Source organism: Lampris incognitus, chromosome 19 (assembly GCF_029633865.1).
Source record: "Lampris incognitus isolate fLamInc1 chromosome 19, fLamInc1.hap2, whole genome shotgun sequence".
NCBI classification, from domain to species: Eukaryota; Metazoa; Chordata; class Actinopteri; order Lampriformes; family Lampridae; genus Lampris; species Lampris incognitus.
The window spans coordinates 33,812,154-33,830,955 of record NC_079229.1 but is presented as its reverse complement, the minus strand read 5'-3'; the positions used below and the strand labels follow the sequence as shown (position 1 = coordinate 33,830,955).

The 18,802-nt window shown below is 40.9% G+C and overlaps 1 protein-coding gene across 1 annotated transcript; it reads right to left on the bottom strand.

The window, feature by feature from the left end:
- Nucleotides 1–228: 228 nt before the first annotated feature.
- On the bottom strand, nt 229–18,083 carry ncf2 (neutrophil cytosolic factor 2). The gene is made up of 15 exons (XM_056299574.1): nt 17,910–18,083; nt 17,596–17,678; nt 17,134–17,242; nt 13,415–13,549; nt 10,463–10,570; nt 9,776–9,835; nt 8,899–8,942; nt 5,575–5,716; nt 5,209–5,274; nt 3,832–3,907; nt 3,363–3,406; nt 2,725–2,876; nt 2,481–2,613; nt 1,677–1,794; nt 229–1,424 (listed from the first exon to the last, which is right to left on the bottom strand). The coding sequence occupies exons 1-15, from the start codon at nt 18,081–18,083 to the stop codon at nt 1,333–1,335; spliced, it is 1,536 nt and encodes a 511-aa protein (XP_056155549.1). The 3' UTR covers nt 229–1,332.
- Nucleotides 18,084–18,802: the final 719 nt, after the last annotated feature.

Sequence of the window (18,802 nt, the reverse complement as noted above, 5' to 3'; positions counted from 1 at the left end):
GATGCGTCCTCAACAAGGACGCAACAGGAAATCTTCTTCTTCGGAGTAATGAAATCTGATCACAAGCGGTCAGCAGGACGCATTTAAAGACTAGTGAGAGACACGGGTGTAAACAGCTATGTGTCTTGCTGCCCACTTGTGATCCGATCGCCCAAAATGCATTTTAAAAACAAGTGTAAACAGGGTCATACTTGCACTAGAAAGGAAACTTGAATCTTCATGTTTCACAGACAAATTTATTTATTTAGCATATATATGACTTAAGTTAAAATTACACACAGTTCTAGTTTATCAAAGTGTACTAGAGGGAAAAGACACTAAGCACTAAACAGAATAGATTATTCTACCGTCATTTTTAAGTCGTCACATAACATTTTAAACGCATTTAATCTTTAAAAAGCTGCTCCACATTTCTCTTGCCACAAACTCTTGTTGAAGATCCCCTCAGTACTCTACACCCGCTGCAACTACATTTGAAATGTATTGAAGAGGCCTATATATATATATATACACACACACACACACACACACACACACACACACACACACACACACACACACACACACACACACACACACACACACACACACACACACATCCATTATCTGAACGGCTTATCCTGCTCTCAGGGTCGCGGGGATGCTGAAGCCTATCCCAGCAGTCACTGGGCGACAGGCAGGGAGACACCCTGGACAGGCCACATAAATATAGAATTAGAGCATATCCAGTTCTTATGGACTGGGTGCTTTGTACTTGTAAGCTTCCTGATTTTACCCCTCACTCAACTCACACAAACACCCACAAACCAAAATCCATCCCTGCATGTAAAGCGTCTTGTATTCATGCGTTACGCACTTCATTCAGTGCACTACAACGTGCAAGCAGTCATACATTACTACTGCACAATTATGTAATGGTATTGGCTTAATTGATTTTATTACCCAGAATGCAACCTCTGCTTGATGGCTTACGCCTGTGAATGTAACTGTGTACATATGTCTAAATGTCTATCATTATTTTGTCGCACCCTGATAAAGGCTGACTTGCCAGTCCAAACTTAAAATAATAAATTCACTAGAACGAGACTTCAGTGTGCTGCCATCTTTCACGTTTTGATTAACATTCATACATTTACCATGCTGGGGAAATGGTATGAAGGTCACCAGTTATCCCACCAAGACATTAACTGTCACTTCACACCATGAAACAGACTTGTAATCTTTATGTAAGCCAGGCAGTTTTTGTGACTGACAATATATTATACTGGATTTTTTATAAATTTGTTTATGGTTATTAAATTGCACTTGATGGAGATTCAGGATAACGGTGTGTTACTGGCTCCTCTCAGAAACTTCTTCCACAAATGCTGCAGGAAATATCCCAGTATTCCCATTGCACTGGCCCTCAAACCAGTCCTGGTTAACTAAAAACAACAGAGCACAAATTTAAATAACTGTTTTTTTGGAGTCTATATATATCAATACAGATACAGGAAAAAATTGATACTCCGCTCTTCATTAGTTGAGCACTTAAAACAACACCATTGACGGTTTCAGGGGAAAAAAAAAACGCTATATATATGTGTGTGTGTATGTATGTGTGTGTGTGTGTGTGTGTGTGTGTGTGTGTGAGATTCGAAGTTTTCCCAATACAGCGGCATGGTACCGTACATCACCTTTTGAGAGAAGTGTGATTCTGTCTCCTTGATGGAAACTGAGATCCTCTGGATTTGCCGAGTCGAAGGAGTGAACAGCTACCAAGAAAGTCTGGCTCTGTGGCTCCTCTTCCATTTTCTAAATATACAAAGTGACCAGCAACTCATTTAGATCATTTTCTAGTTAACAGTTTAGGTAAGAGATAGTAGCACACATCACCGGCATTCAAATGTCCTGTCCTATCGACCAGCTGCACAACGTATGAGAGACACTTTGGTTTTCTTGCCCTTCTGGGATAAATAAAGTTGTCTGAATGTGAATCTGGATTAGTTTGGAACCATGTTCGGAGCAACAGATATTTCTCTTTAGAACGATGTCAAAAAGGAGAAACCAAAAACATTTTCAAGTTCAGTCTTAACTTGAACTGTTTGTGTAAAATATTAAAGGCACCCTTTTCATGTTGGCCTGGGGTGAATGATGTAATGTTCAGTCTTCGACTGAAGGAATTACCTCAGGATAAAATACTCCACAGCTGGGCTTTAATAGCTTTGAACCAGCTATACAAACCAAACTACATACCACAGCACAGGAAGCGGCTGTCACTCCCAGATTGACTGACAGGTCTCTTAATACAAGGACTAACATGAGACAACAACTAAATCTGAGTCTGATGTTTTCTGATGCTGTAAAAGGTTTGTTCACATCACTAATGGTGTAAAGATTGGAGTCAAACAGACCCACATTTTCAGTTACCATCGGGTGAGACACAACATGAGTATTTTACATCTATAACACAAACTCTTCAGTTGTGTATGTAAACACACCTCTCTGTCTACGTTGTCTACGTCCTCTACGTCACACCACAAGGTGATGCGGCCGCCATTGGCGCTGATCCAGACGCTCTCCATGTCGGTGTTCCTATCAATCACTGTTAGTCCATTTTCTGAGGAGTTAAAACTAGAATCCGAAAAAACAAAAATTAAACTTCACACGAAAAGTTCAACACTTACCAGTTGCATATATATATATATATATATTTTTTTTTTACAACACAACAACATGCAATACCTCAAGGTGAATGAGGCGGCTGGCAGGTTGAGTTTCTTACTGATTTTCTCCATCAGTGTTGTGTAGGCCGACCCGGAAGACAGAGAGACGGCGATGTTGTAGGTGAAATGGACTTTGACAATGCACGTGTTACTTTCCCCCATCTCTGCATCCTGGCGTCAATTGAGAGGACAAGGTGCCATTAGTTCTTACTGCTTTCACAATCTAACCAGACTTGCTAAATAAGACATTTAAGGTTTATCGTCTTTAAGGTCCAGTATCACAAAGTATGCCTAAAAGGATTTGCCAAAAATTAAATACATTAGTCAATGAAATAGATGTCCAGATATAAATTAACAAATCAAAATCTGACAAATTCAATATAAACACAATAAAATATACCTTAAAATACACTGTCACAATTCAATACAATGAACAGGCAGTGGTCAAATTAAAAGAACAGCCGATGCCAATAAATTTTTTTTTTTAAAGTCAGAAAGAGATTAGTTCCGCTTATGTACAGCAGCACACGGAGGAGCTGCTGATTTGAATGGTGACGTTTTGCTTGATGATACTATATGAGCGACATTTGTATGGTATTTTCAGTGGTGTTGGATCAGTATTGGAATATTATTTGAACGGTTTCGGTGTCGGCGTACCTCCGTCTGTGTGTCTCCTTCCCTCTCCGAGTTTGGATTTGGAGCTGAAATGATGGGACCCCAAGAATAGAAATAGAATAGAAAGGTTGGTTTATGTCTTCTTGACGTACATCGGTACACGTTGTTAAAAATGCAAGGAATAAGATTTGAATCCTGATTGACGTGTAGAAAGATGTCACAGTGTATCATATGAAATAACTTGGAAGAAAACAATAGTGGAAAATAACATTGATGTGAAAGTAATTCTCCCATTGTGTCAGGCCCCTAATGAGACGGCTGTCACACCTGTCATACCTGACACACCTGTCACTCCTGTCATACCTGTCACACCTGACACACCTGCCATACCTGTCACGCCTGTCATACCTGACACACCTGACACACAACAGGCCAATATAATTAACCACCCGGCAGAAAAATAAAAAACAGACCTGAGTTCATTTCGGTCCCATCAGATAAACAAATATACCTTGTTTCCTCTTGGGTCGGGTTGGTGGTTCTCTGGTTGGAGGTTCTGATATGTCCTGCCGGTTGTCATTTCCATCCTAAGTACAGTGAAGAAGAAAAGACAACCACTTTTACTTTCATCACAAGCACGGTGAAGCTCAGAAACACTCCACAAAGGAAATCATATGTTGTTCTACCTCGGATTTGTTCTCATCTATGGGTGTACACAAAAACACATAGACACAGTCCCCCCATTTGACTCAAACTGTCCAGAAGCAGCAGCACGTTTCTTTGCTTCAGCAACCCCCAAAAACACAATAAGACTGTTTTAAGACTGTTTTTGGGAGCTGTGGAGCAACAAGATGCTTCTTCCACCTGCTGCTAACGCTGCACCTCACTCCAGACACCACGGGCTGCCACCGTACCATAACCATAATTCAATTATTAATTATTATTATCCATCCATCCATTATCCAAACTGCTTCTCCTGCTCTCAGGGTCGCGGGGATGCTGGAGCCTATCCCAATAGTCACTGGGTGGCAGGTGGGCAGACGCACTGGACAGGCCACCAGGGCCATCACAAGGCCCCCCCCCCGCCCCACACACACACACCTAGGGACAATTTAGTACAGCCGATTCAACTGACCTACATGTCTCTGGACTGTGGGAGGAAACCGGAGTCCCCGGCCAGAGGAAACCCACACAGACATGGGGAGAACATGCAAACTCCATACAGAGGATGACCCGGGACAACCCCCATGGTTGGACTACCCTGGGGCTTGAACCCAGGACCTTCTTGCTGTGAGGTGACTGCGCTAACCACTGCGCCACCATGCCACCCCACAATATTAATTATCATATTATCATTATATTATTAATTATTATAATATCAATAATAATTATTAATAATTAATACCCATCAGTCATGATGGTAACCTCTGATAACCGCTCTCTGAGTAGTCCAGCTCTAATAAAAATAAAATTTGAATGTGAAGCTTTATAAATCTAAGCCACTTTAACTAAATTTAAGCAAATCAACATGAATAGGAAACATGGAGGTCATCATTGGCGTTTTAGCAGCCCTGGTATGAACGGCCAACGTGCTCTGCCCATTTAACCTGCAGCGAAAAACCACAGCGCACAAATTACCAATCAGTTATTTAGGTTTATCGTATTTATGCTGCATGCAACTTGTTTTTTTAACCTCTCATTTGCCGAACATGACGTCTTCAAAGCTTACACACAAACGGATTAGCTCCCTACTGAAATTCAGAAACACTGGCACCACTGAGAGCACATTAAATCTTACAAACGGGAACAGAATTTATGAAAATACAGAAATTAAATACATTTGCAAACAAGGTCACGAACACAGTAGCAAAACAAAAAAAGGCAATACCTGATTGCGTTTGGAAGACAAGGTCATCTCCAGACGTTCCAGGTAGTTATAAGGGACAAGTCCTCTCTATAAACGAGAATTCAGCATTGAATTTTTAATCGGGCTGGGCATTATCAAACAGTTCAATGTGATGAACCTCAGTTGAATTCTTAAATGTAGGATTTCTGCATAAGAATCTATGCATAATGCAGAATTCCCTAAAATTATTGTAATAATATTTTCCATATCGGCCAACCCTAATCTTAAAATGGTCTGAACTGAGGATGAAAGGAGGAAGGAGACTCTAAAACTTCACTTTGAGGAGGTGCATATGTCTGAGAAGGTACACACGTTGCTAAACGTTGCTTTTGTGGCGGTGGTGCTTACTCTGCCATTGAAGATGACGGAGGCCCAGTTGTCGGTTCCTTTCTGCAGCACAAACACCACATTGCCCGGCACGACCGCCAGTTCATCACTGGTTTCAGGGACAAACTCAAACAGGACAGTATGGGGTTCGCCTTCAAAAGCCCTGCGGGGACACAAAACCATCTGCCAGTGGTCAGCTTTGCAGGCCTGCTGGCCAAACGACACACACTGTAAACACACCTTTCCACACAATGGTATGAGATGGTTTTGATAAAAATGCATTTTAAATTTCCTCAGAAGAATTCTCTTAAGACTGAACTGCAGAGTTTTCCATGAAAACAAACAGAAGCTTCTTTACACTCACAATTTCCCTTGTGCAGACGTGGAGTATGTCGTTGGATCCAACTGGATTTGTTGACAAATTTACTTTTAAGATGTTCAGAAAATCTTGATTTTTAATATTTAGAAAGCTACAGTGTTTACATCCAGATTTCAGTGATACAGCTCTGAGAGAAAGGTCCCGCCCCCTCATTTGATTGACAAGTTAAGTTGTAGGCAGGGCTGTCAATTTCTGCTTTGTCTTTTTTTTGGGGGGGGGGGCTGCTCCCTTTTCTCCCCAATTGTATTTGGCCAATTACCCCACTCTTCCGAGCCGTCCCGGTCTCTGCTCCACCCCCTCTGCCAATCCGGGGAGGACTGCAGACTACCGCATGTGGAGGCGCCAGCCACTTCTTTTCACCTGACAGTGAAGAGTTTCTCCGGGGGGACGTAGCGCGTGGGAGGAACATGTTCTCCTCCCTGTCCCGAACAGGTGCCCCGACCGACCAGAGGAGGCGCTAGTGCAGCAACCAGGTCACATACCCACATCCTGGCTTCCCACCCGCAGACGTGGCCAATTGTGTCTGTAGGGACACCCGACCAAGCCAGAGGTAACACGGGGATTCGAACCGACAATTGCATGACCGTAATAAAAGTGATTTGACCGAAGGTTACAAAACGCTAACAGCCCCGAAATGACCGTTAGCCTTGGTTAGCCAGTTAGCATACTTATAGCCGGTTGGAATCTCCCTCGCTACACCGAGGTGTTTCGGTTTTGTTGCATGGACCCACTTTGCTCATTAGCGCTACTAGTGGCCAAATACGCCGCACTGCATCTTTAATCCAACCAATTTACCCCATGCATTTAAACGAGTTTGGAGAGTCGAATCTTCTCTGTGGACCCTCAGACGCTGGACCCCAATGTCACCTCTGAGAAAATCCCATCTGCCTTGGTATGCTCACTATTTTTCAGCGACGTACGTGCGGTGGGGTTCACGGCTGGCGAGGCACCGACTTTTTCAGAGTCAGATTTACAAATATATGAACCCAATATAGCAGCGTCAATTCACCGTTCATTTGGCCCCCAGAAAACACAGCGGATGTCTCCGAATGTCTAGCTAACCTTTCATCTCTCTCAGCAAAAGCATGCAACAGTGCTACATAGTTGCCACGACTAGAAGAGCTTGTACTCTCACCGCTGCCACCAATGTAACCGGTTATTTTGTTGCCCGGTGCGGGATTCGATACGACGTGTACTGCACCACAAGGCGACATCGCTAACCGCTCGGCTAAAGGGTCAGACCCGTTAGCTAGGGGCTAACGTGTCTTATTCGTAGTTTACACCACGAAATGCTAATCACTGTATGGCTAGGAAGCAGGTTGCTGCATTAATGGGGTCTTTTAAAACCTCCCGGGTTTCCTTTACCTTCAGCATCGTGGACGGAAATGTTTAGTCTCCGTTGTTCATCCAAAGCCAAAATCTGTTCTCGAAGATCCAGAAGTTTTCAAAGCAGTTCGGCTTTGAATACGAGTAGTGGATCTTTCATGTTTGCCGAGGCTTCTTGGTTCTTGTAGCGCCGCCACACCGCCAGGCTTACCGTTTGAAAACGGCGGCATTGGTCTTCCGTCATTTATCACGTCGCTTTTTGATTGAAAGTCCAGTTTCGAGAGACTTTTGAGCTTAGCTAGAGAATCCACCATTGTTGCAGTCAGAATTTTTTTTTTCAAACGAACCGCTGTAGCGAACTCGACTCCGCGTTAAAGAAGAGCAACAGCAGAAGAAGAAAGCGTCTCGTAACCCCGCGGGCTCACGCGTACGCCCCCTTCAGTGAGGCAGAGGTACTGGCTGCCTCATCTCACGCTTTTTCAGTGCGGTTTTATGTCAGATCAGCAAGACTAAATATGTTATACACAGTGGCGGATCTAGAGATTTTTTCCTGGGGTGGCAAGACTGTGTCCCAGAGGTGGCAGCTGCCACCCCTTTGCCACCCTGTAGATCCACGCCTGTGAGGGGGAGGGGGATTCTAAATGGGCGACTTCTGTTTGAGATGAGTTTGGTGCGGGGTCTCATTGACCTTCACCATGCATGTACATAAAATATACTTTAAAAACATATTATCTGATTTATAAATGGGGTTGCAACAGGGGTGGCAAGACTGTGTCCCAGAGGTGGCAGCTGCCACCCCTTGCCACCCCGTAGATCCGCCCCTGGTTATACACATACATGAAATACATGAACTATTTTAAGGAAAGTGAGGACATATAATAAAAGTGTCTACAAACATGACATTTGGTGACAAACAGTGAGAAAGCGAAAGGCACGCGCTCAACCCAGTTTGTGAGGGATCGCGCAATCCGAGGTGAGGCTCCACTCCTCGCTGCCTCAACTCGAGTGTCTCCCCTCTAATTGAACAGGAAATATGCAAATTCGGCGATTTTGATACTAAAAATGATTTAAATTATTGGAATTGTACATAAATTACATTTATAGCACAGATCAGTAGACAAATATTAATATTTATCTTATTCTATCATCATTTGTTTTTTCGTTTCATGATGGCCTCCCCTGACCGCACGTCTCTGCTTTTTTCCTCTTAGAAACTTAATCCGTCATAAAATATTTTTACATGCCAACATCTAATTAAAATGGATTGAAGAGATCCGCTCTCAGCTTTGTTGGCAACAAGAGTGAATTGGATTTTGAATGGAGCCTATAGACATCCTAAATGATATTTTTAATTCAGTTTTTCCCAATTCAATTCAAATTTTCTGTCTCTGCCCAGGTACTTGGACCCAAACATCAAAACGTGGGATTCCATAAGTGAAAACTAAGGTGCAAGGGGGCACTATTGGCTACTAATGTTACTTCTAGCACTAGAGATATAGTTTAAATGTAAATGTGATGATTAATATTATTCTTATAATATTACAATATTCAGAATATTGATAAACAATTTTTATCATTTGTGTGAGTTTATTTGGATAGCATCAGTTTGAGGTCATTAAAAGAGTTTAGCAGTGTTCTACCTCAGAACTTCAGGTGCTTTAGGATCAGCCGGACCATTGTCAGCCTGTCAGATACAGGGGAAAAAAAAAATAATCAAAATTTCAAATCAAATCACAGTTTTTCTAACATCAAAGCACAGCAGATACGCCACACTATCTCCCAGCAGGGGGATTCAAAGCATCACATCAGTCCTTCACAATGCGCTGACACGACACAGTATGAATAGCTCTCAATATGAGCAAACCACTCACGAACATCCCAAGCAAAACTTCCTGATAAATGCAGCATGTTATAAGCTGAGATGAAGGAAACAAATCTACTACAATTGCCACTCAACACCTGTAACGGAAACCATATTCAGACTGTGCAAACACAATGTGGTTTCATGTTGTTGTTGTTTTTTTTTAGTTTAGATGGGCTGCTTATAAGTTCTCAATTTCTGCCATCTGTTATATGGATGCATCTACTCAGTGTTATGATGGACAGGCCTGCTGGTAGTGTGTTGAGATGTCTCACTAGCCGTAAAGCCCTTAGTCATCATTATAACTCAAATTCAAGAACTTCTGTATCAATGTGTTCACTGATATACCTCTATTTATAAAGTAATACTAGAGAGGTTCCCTAACTCGTTATGTGTTTACTCATGTGTTACTCATTTATGTGTGTACTCAGCCACAGGACTGCATAGCTGTAGGTCTCAGGCATAACCTTGACTTCTAAAATGCAAATGGATATCTATTAAATATATCCTATTTCCTCCAGACATTTAAAAAGATATACTGATGATGGTTTTTTTCTGCTCCCCCCCCCCAAACCGAACAAATAATACAATATTGGCAAGGAAACTAATAATATTTTGCTTTGGCTGTTGCTAATGAAAGGAATAATACACGTCACCTGTGGCATTAATGGAGCAAAGCCAGAGAAGTCATCCTGGGGAATAATGGAGGCAACAACCTGAAGAAAGTAAGAAGAGCCCTTCAGTGGAATTGATACTGGGAACAACCTGAAGATTGCACAACGGTGGGTAATGCATGTACAAGCCAAGCCTCCAGGTGACATTATTTCGACTGACTCCAACAGAACAACCCCTTTTTAGTAAAATTTAAAAAAAAAGAAAGGTAAATATACTTGCTTGGTCCTCATGTACCACCAGTACTGCTGGTTTTCCATTCTAGCAGGTATTTTATTACACCCACCTGTTATTCAGTCTCCAATAAGGAGCAGGTGAATGTAATGAACTATCTGGTAGTACTGGTGGTACCTGAGGACCTGATTGAGAACCATTAGATAAGGATATGTTGACTTGACTGATTGATTGGGAAACAGTTCACAGATCTATACTCATCAGATGTTTCAATCATTTCATTAAGTTCCCATAATCTAATGAACAGTGTGGAGCTGTCTTGTATAATGACGTTGCAGATTACTCTTGTCTGTAAATGTACTGCACAGTGCATCTGTTTGCAACCAACGCATGTCTGCTGCTTTGTCTTTCAAAATACAAAGTCTTGATCAAAAAAATGAAAAATTATGATTATAATAATATAACATAGAAGCTACATAGAAGACATAGAGTTGTACCTTGGCTTTTCCTAGGTAGTCCCTTTTCTCTAGCTCAGCCACGTAGTTCTTATTTGGTTTAAACAACACTTTGGACGGAAATTCAACCAGCTTGAATAGTTTCTGTTTCTGTTGGTGAGACAACGTCACGGCATTATCAAATCAGGATTCACAATGTGTAAAGGGAAAAAGAGTCAAATTCCTATTGAGCTTTTCAAAAAATAATAAAAAGAAATGCCAGGCATCAGAACCACATACAGGCATTTTAGTTTTCATACGTACATGCATGTATATGCAGCTATTAAAAGGTACGTGCATCATGAAATTAACTGTTGAACGGCGGTTAAAAGAGCAATATCTGTAAAAGTGGCACCAGTCACTGCAAGGCGTGTCAGCATGTGATCTATACAGTAGTACATTTAAACAAGGGCTTACATCTGAGAAGGACTTACTGTGTGAAAACAGAAGTTATAGACAATCTATTTGCATTTGTAGGGTCATTAATATGAGAATCCCAGAAATAAGAAGGAGATACAGATTTAGAGGATCTGCGGTTTATGTAATTATAATTGCATTGCTCTTGGTTTGTAAAGCACTGAATGGTTTAGGGCCAAACTACATTTCTGACCTACTGCTACACTATGAACCATCCAGACCTCTCAGATGGTCTGGGACAGGTCTGGTTTCTGTCCCCAGAGTCAAAACTAAACATGGAGAGGCAGCTTTCAGTTTCTATGCACCACATATCTGGAAAAAAAACCAGAAAACTGCAAGTCTGCTGCAACTTTCAGTTCTTTTAAATCTAGACTGAAGACTTTCCTCTTTGCCGTTGCCTTTTATTAAATAAAACTTGAAGCTTTTGATTTTCATCTTGCACTGCGCTGTAACTTTTACTCCCTTTTTATAGGTTTTTAAAATTTTATTTATTGCCTTATGTTGCGTCTCTTGATGCATTTTGTGTTGTGTGGAGCAGTTTGAATTGCCTTGTTGTGGAGATGTGCTATATGGATAAATTGGCCTTGCCTTGGTCAGAGCCACAGACGGGAGTGCTGGCCCTAACTTGCATGTCTTTTGGTGTCTTTTTAACTACTATGCAACAAATAGCTGGAATAAACTTCCATTTGAGGCTTGCTCCAATACTGACTACTTTTAAATCCGTATTAAAAACGTTTATTTCTACCATTGCTTTCTGCTAAACCACAAACCTTGCACTCTGACTTTTGCAAAGCTGTAAATCTTGTATTACATTTTGATTTCATTCTTTTATTAATTTAAATGTATTTTTATTTATTACTTTTCAAATCCCTTTTCATTGTATGTTTTATTTTTATGTGAAGCACATTCAGTCTGCCTTGTGTATAAAATATAGTATAATATAAAAGTTGCCTTGCCTTTGGGAATGACACAGAATATCACATCTTGTTGGAATGTACCATGCGAGTATAAGTAAAGCAGAAGAAAGGAAGAAGCATTTGCTGAAGTGCTATTTAAATTATCCAGCCATGTTCAAACTCACATTACAGTCTGCAAGTCCAAGTTAATATGTCAATATTTTAAAGTGTTTCGCCTCTTTTCAAACAATTAACGTTAAATTCCTTTTCTGTCGTCTGCCTTTGTACCGTTGTGTCACTCTGAGTTACTGTTTGCACTCCACTCAGGTCAAGGCAGTCATTTTGACGGTTTTGGATTTTCAAAGTTTAATAACTTTGTGAGAAAAAGACAGACCTGCCTCTCCATGAATGCTCCTAAACGTGCATATATTTGCATTAAAATTAGTTTTAGATCAACGGCACACTATATACGACCTACCTAAAACGATCACGAACGGTCAAAATGACCGCGCGTAATTTGCGCGTCATATCGCCACGTATGACGTGTGTTGCGCGTCATTTCCTTCGCGACGTTCATTGCCCTGTCCTGGAAACACACTAGCGTCCTCCGGTGGAGAGAAGTAGTAACCTGTTAAAGGGTTTCTAGGGAGTCGTTCCCTATCCGATGCGAGGGTCTAATGACAGTATGTCGTGTTGCTTTAAAGCCCCCGGAGGTAAATTTGCAGTTTGTGATACTGGGCTGAGACGCGCCATGACTACCACCGAGGCGTTGCAGCGTTTAGACAGCGGCCATTTTAAATGGGTTGAAAGGTCACGTTAACAGCTGTTAAAATGTTAATTTCGGTGTCAGTCGTTTCCTAACAGACTTACTAACATGTGTAATGCATTCATATCTCCACTGAAGTAGTTTTTAAGTTCCGGTCGTTGTTTGGGACTGTTTCGATGGTTATTTTCAGTTCCTTTTTTTCCCCAATTTCACGTTTTATAGCCCTTGTTAGGTTTGTTAGATTAGCAATATGTGTTTTCCGTTTTGTTTTTCGGGTAATATTTTCACTTTTTCAACTTTACTATTCAAGTTCGACCATGCCTCTCTGAAGTTTAAATTGTTTAAAAACAGTATTATAGTTGTTAAAATGTTAATTTTGGTGTCAGTTGTTTCCAACAGACTTACTAGTGTAACCGGTTATTTTGTTGCCCGGTGCGGGATTCGATACCGGGTGTACTGCACCACAAGGCGACGTTACTAACCGCCCGGCTAAAGGGTTAAAGCGGTTAAAGCCGTTAGCTAGGGACTAGCTTGCCAGGGATTTATCTTGCCAGAATATAGAGTTTAAAACCGGCCGTCATTTTGGCGGCCCATGGTCGTTTTCGGTAGGAGTGCTATCCCGGTCGTTAACATGGTAGGGTTGCCAACTGTTCCTTAAAATAAGGAATCGTTCCTTATTATATATAATACATATATATATATATATAATGTATATATATGTTCGTGTGTGTGTGTTTGTAGTGTAAGGCCCATTATATTTGTTATGCCCGCGCCGCCCCGTCCATCCAACCCCTGTCCCTGTCCCCTGTTCCTTGTGTCCATTTCAGGGAGCTGGCAACCCTAGCTGAGAGTAATAACGTGTTCAGGGTGACAGACCAGGGTGGACTGCAGAGCTCTGTCAATCAGAACGACTTTGGCCTCCGTCTTGTAGTCGAGAGCGGCGAGCAGGTTCTCCTGGGCTTTCTCCCAGAGTCCCAGCTGAGCCTGACACAAGGCCATGTTGTGTAACACCTGCAGCGACACACACAGGACAACCCGTCTCAGTTCACAACACAAGTAGTGTAGGTCCCTGAAGGCAGAACGAGGATTTCCCTAAAAAAAAAAAAAACCCACTGCCTAACCGGTTATTTCGTTGCCCGGTGCGGGATTCGATATGGGGTATACTGCACCACAAGGCGACGTCACTAACCGCTCGGCTAAAGACCCGTTAGCTAGGGGGCTAACGGGTCTTATTAGTAGTGTACAACTGTGTAGACCCATACAAAAATAATCCCTCTCAATCGTCACTTACGCCCCACTAGGCCCGTGTGGCGGTGTGTGGATCTGCAGAGGCCTCTGCCTGTATTTTCTGACTGGTCTTGTCTTGTCTTGCTGTGTAACGGGGCATTTCTGGGCTTTCACCTTTGGGCAGCGGGACTCGGTACAAACGCAGCGACCAAGTGCCAGATCCAGAGCGTAAGCGCCCCCCCTAGAGCAGTGTTTCTCAACCGGGGGTCCGCGGACCCCTAGTGGTCCGTGGTGTAATTGCAAGGGGGTCCGTGAAAATAAAATATCTTTAAAAAAAAAGATCCTGTGACATTTATAGAAATAGGATTATTTTACTCAAATGTGACTGATACCTTTATCTACCTAAACTATAAAGGGTAACAGGACTTTTTTCTCTAATTACATCTGTTTCACAAGTGTCATTTATTGTATTTTAATAAGAGATCTCGCTCCCGTTTGCATTGTTAAAAGTTACTGCATAAAAATTCTGTTGTTACATATATCTGAAAGTTACTGAATACATATTCTGTGTTGTTACATATATCTGAAAGTTACTGAATACATATTCTGCTTTGTTACATATATCTGAAAGTTACTGAATACATATTCTGTTTTGTTACATATATCTGAAAGTTACTGAATACATATTCTGTTTTGTTACATATATCTGAAAGTTACTGAATACATATTCTGTTTTGTTACATACATCTGAAAGTTACTGAATACATATTCTGTTTTGTTACATATATCTGAAGGTTACTGAATACAAATTCTGTTTCGTTATATACATCTGAAAGTTACTGAATACATATTCTGTTTTGTTACATATATCTGAAGGTTACTGAATACATATTCTGTGTTGTTACATATATCTGAAAGTTACTGAATACATATTCTGTTTTGTTACATATATCTGAAAGTTACTGAATACATATTCTGCTTTGTTACATATATCTGAAAGTTACTGAATACATATTCTGTTTTGTTACATATATCTGAAAGTTACTGAATACATATTCTGTTTTGTTACATACATCTGAAAGTTACTGAATACATATTCTGTTTTGTTACATATATCTGAAAGTTACTGAATACATATTCTGTTTTGTTACATACATCTGAAAGTTACTGAATACATATTCTGTTTTGTTACATATATCTGAAGGTTACTGAATACATATTCTGTTTTGTTACATATATCTGAAAGTTACTGAATACATATTCTGTTTTGTTACATATATCTGAAGGTTACTGAATACATATTCTGTGTTGTTACATATATCTGAAAGTTACTGAATACATATTCTGTTTTGTTACATATATCTGAAAGTTACTAAATACATATTCTGTTTTGTTACATATATCTGAAAGTTACTGAATACATATTCTGTTTTGTTACATATATCTGAAAGTTACTGCATAAGAATTCTGTTTTGTTACATATATCTGAGTTACAACTGAAAGCTCTTATTTTTGCCCCAAAGAGTGAATAAATGCTATAATGCAATTTAAAATGCAGTTTCTACTGTTTCTATCAAATTGCAACCCTCCCCCCCCAAGATCAGGTGGAGGGGTCCTCATGGTAGATCAAAAATACGCAGGGGGTCCAGGACCCCAAAAAGGTTGAGAACCACTGCTCTAGAGGAAGCCACGACAACGGCGGACACAGCGCCAAACAGACGCAAACCGCGGTCAGGGGGCGTGTCCTTCTGTTGACGTTGTCGGGGAGGAGGGGCCAACTTTGAAATCTTTTTAATACCTTTATTAAATAAACAAAATCCGGCCATGACAATGACAAATGAGCAAATAGTACAACTCAGACTGAGCTGTTACACTTTTTTTTTTTTTAGTATTTCATGAAACAAAAAAATAAGGAAAAAATAAAAAGACAAGAAGACAGAGGTCTAATTAGAAATCATTATATGTATGTTTTTTGTAAATATTCAAAGCTTGTTTGGTTTGTATACATTTCAGTGCTTCCTTGAAATGTATTAATTCGTTCGTGAAGGCTCAGAATAGCGGCCTGGCATTAATAAATCTAGATCTATGGATAAATTGTTTAGCCATAATAATCAGGCTATTGTACAACATTTCCATATTTCTATCCTCCATTATAACTCCAAATTTAATATCCTTATAAACTAAATTGGGCAAATAAAAGTCATTTTCAGATATCCGAACTTTGAATGTCGTGTTTACAAACCCAGATAGCATCCGGATGTGGGCCACTTCAGGCAGTGATGCGGCACTGGTGGTCTTCTTCTGGCCCTGGCAAAATGGATGTGAGCCTGAAGTGGCCCACATGTATAATAGCAAATATGGCCCAAAGATGCCAAATCAAATGTGGGCCTTTTTTTGGCAAAGACACGGTGCTCTCAGCAACAAGTAATCTGGATGTGACTCTGAAGTGGCCCGTGTGGTAAATGGTGAATATAGCCCAAATACCACAAAACAAATATGGGCCACCTTTGGCAAATATGTGGCACATGCGGCATTGCTATGGCTTGGTTCAAACAGGAGCGGACCACCCAAGTGCCATCATTCCACACGGTATGTGGGCCGGATGAAAGTGTCGGGTGTGGGACGGGTCCGGGCCACAGCAATTTCGCTATCTGGGAACCCATCCATCCATCCATTATCCAAACCACTTAGCCTGCTCTAAGGGTCACGGGGATGCTGGAGCCTATCCCAGCAGTCATTAGGCAGCAGGTGGGGAGGCACCCTGGACAGGCTGCCAGGCCATCACAGGGCCCACACACACATTTACACCTAGCGACAATTTAGTATGGCCAATTCACCTGACCTACATGTCCGCAACCGACAAATCCTACTCATTCTACCTTTAAAGTCAATAAAGCCTTTGAAACCCCTCTTTGAGATTTATACAAGTTGTAAATGGGTACCACAGTGAAATGAGAATTACTTTGCAATCTCCTTCTTATTGAGAGTTGCAGTTGTATTCTGTGTTTTTGTTGTTTAGGGAATTGAAAATCAGATGACTGAGTTATTTATATATATATATATATATATATATATATATACACACGTGTGTAAACATGGTGTGAGCTAATTTTTTTGATATAAATATATAGATCAATCACAAGCCTAAATGTATATCTTTTCAAGTTTTCTCATGAAAACGTGATCTATTCAGACCGACTTTATCAGTTGATAATAACAGCAGGGACAGTAGATATATTGCTAATAGATGCAATGTGTCACAAACTGACAGATTCACAGCCTCAGAAATCACCAACAAATTTAACATCGGAACAACAGAGTATTTAAGTGTGATTTGAAGTATTTGTGTGGCACATTCAGATACTGACCTCCCAGGCAAATAGTTTGACTCTGAGACCCAGTGTTGTGTAGTCTATCAGCTGGTTCCCCCGCAGCTCCTTGAAGGCATGTTGGAAATCAGCTAAACTCTCCTCGTACCTTCAAACAGGAATCATCCCGTTACTGCTGCATTCAGTCAACCGCATCAATGACAGAATGTAATGCCATGCAATAATGATAAGTAACATTGGTTTTGAATCAAACTGTAGTTGTGGTGCACTTCAATAGCTCACCCAGTACACAGTATTTTCAAAGTGTAAGTGATATAAATGTCAAATGATTAGATCGAGACAGACAGACAACAGACAGGTTCTCTATTGTCCTTCTTGAGGAAATTTGTTGCCACAAGCATGAGTGAATGGGCAACATACTACAATAATCACTCTTTTTACATGCTGCCATTGTGATAAGAGTGTGTTGCATGTCAACAGAAGGTGTGAGGCGTGTCTTACTGCTCTTTCTTGTAGCATGTGATTCCTCTTTGAAAGAAGGCAACAGCCATATGCTCATCTTTGGAAATGCTGCCATCAAAGGCCTGAAGGTGAAAAGAGAGAACATGAGAACTTCCTTCAAAGGTATTGAGAAACGAATCCCTACTTCTCCTTTCTCTATGACTTGCATTTTCATACAGAGAAAAATACTTCCATGGTAATTTTGCACTTAAACAAACACCCAGGACACTTTCTTTGTGCCCCTATCAAACTTTGCAACTTTAGTAACCTCTGGAGTCAGTGTGCCGCTCTGTAAGACATGACATCAGACCTACCTTCTCAGCAGCGTCCAGGTTTTGGTACAGCAGATGAAGACAACCAATGTTAAAATAGATCTTGGAATTGGGTTCTTCAATGGACAGAAAAATGCTGAGGGCCTTCGACAAGTCATCTTTGTCAACACTAGCTACAGCTTCATCCCACTGACGCAGAGTGCCGACAAAAGTCATGCTGCCGGTCCAGCGCTGCACCGAGCTATAGAGCGAAATGAGGAACTGCTGCTAACTTTCAGCAAGTTACCTCATGACGGTGATGAGGAAGTTAAACTACGTGTTGTCATTGTTACATTATTCAACGCCGCCAATCTCTTCCCTCAGGATTATGTGATTTTCTTCAGTAATTTTGCATGATTCATTGACAGCCACAGTACACTTTAGGATGTTTTTTTTTTCCAAAATGAAATTATTGTAATCAAATTTTAGCAATCTTCCACCATTTGAACAGTTTCGGTGGGTGTAGTGCTGCACATTACGACTGATATTCAATTCTAGCAGGTTGGAAAAGTACACTACGCTTCAACTTAAAATATTCCAATGTGGAACGCTTAGATCAAAACTAAATGTTGTCAAGAAGACTAAATGTAGTTGTGAGGGCAATTCATATCTGATGTTTGCTTACTTTTAATCTTTCACCATGTATGACCTTACATTGCTTAGATAGATGCTTAAAGTCCATGTGTAACGGAACAAAGGTAGTCTTATAAAGTGTCTTCTCCAGGTGCACAAATAAAGGCCTATTGTTAACTGTTGGTTGATAGCAGAGGAATGATATGGGAGACTCACTGAGTGTAGCAAGTGTGTACACACTAATTTCAGAAGTGGGCTTGGTGGATGAGAGCTGGGAGACATGAGATGAGGAGGGGGAGAACAGACAACTGCCCTATAAAAGA

Bases quoted from the DNA above. Each gene is read 5' to 3' on its own strand.
- ncf2 (XM_056299574.1), bottom strand. From the start codon at position 18,083: ATGACTTTTGTCGGCACTCTGCGTCAGTGGGATGAAGCTGTAGCTAGT. The intron at 5,275-5,574 runs GTAAGCACCACC...TCTCGTTTATAG, and splicing joins CCGTCATCTTCAATGGCAGA to AGAGGACTTGTCCCTTATAA. The intron at 2,614-2,724 runs GTATTGCATGTT...TTCGGATTCTAG, and splicing joins GCCGCCTCATTCACCTTGAG to TTTTAACTCCTCAGAAAATG.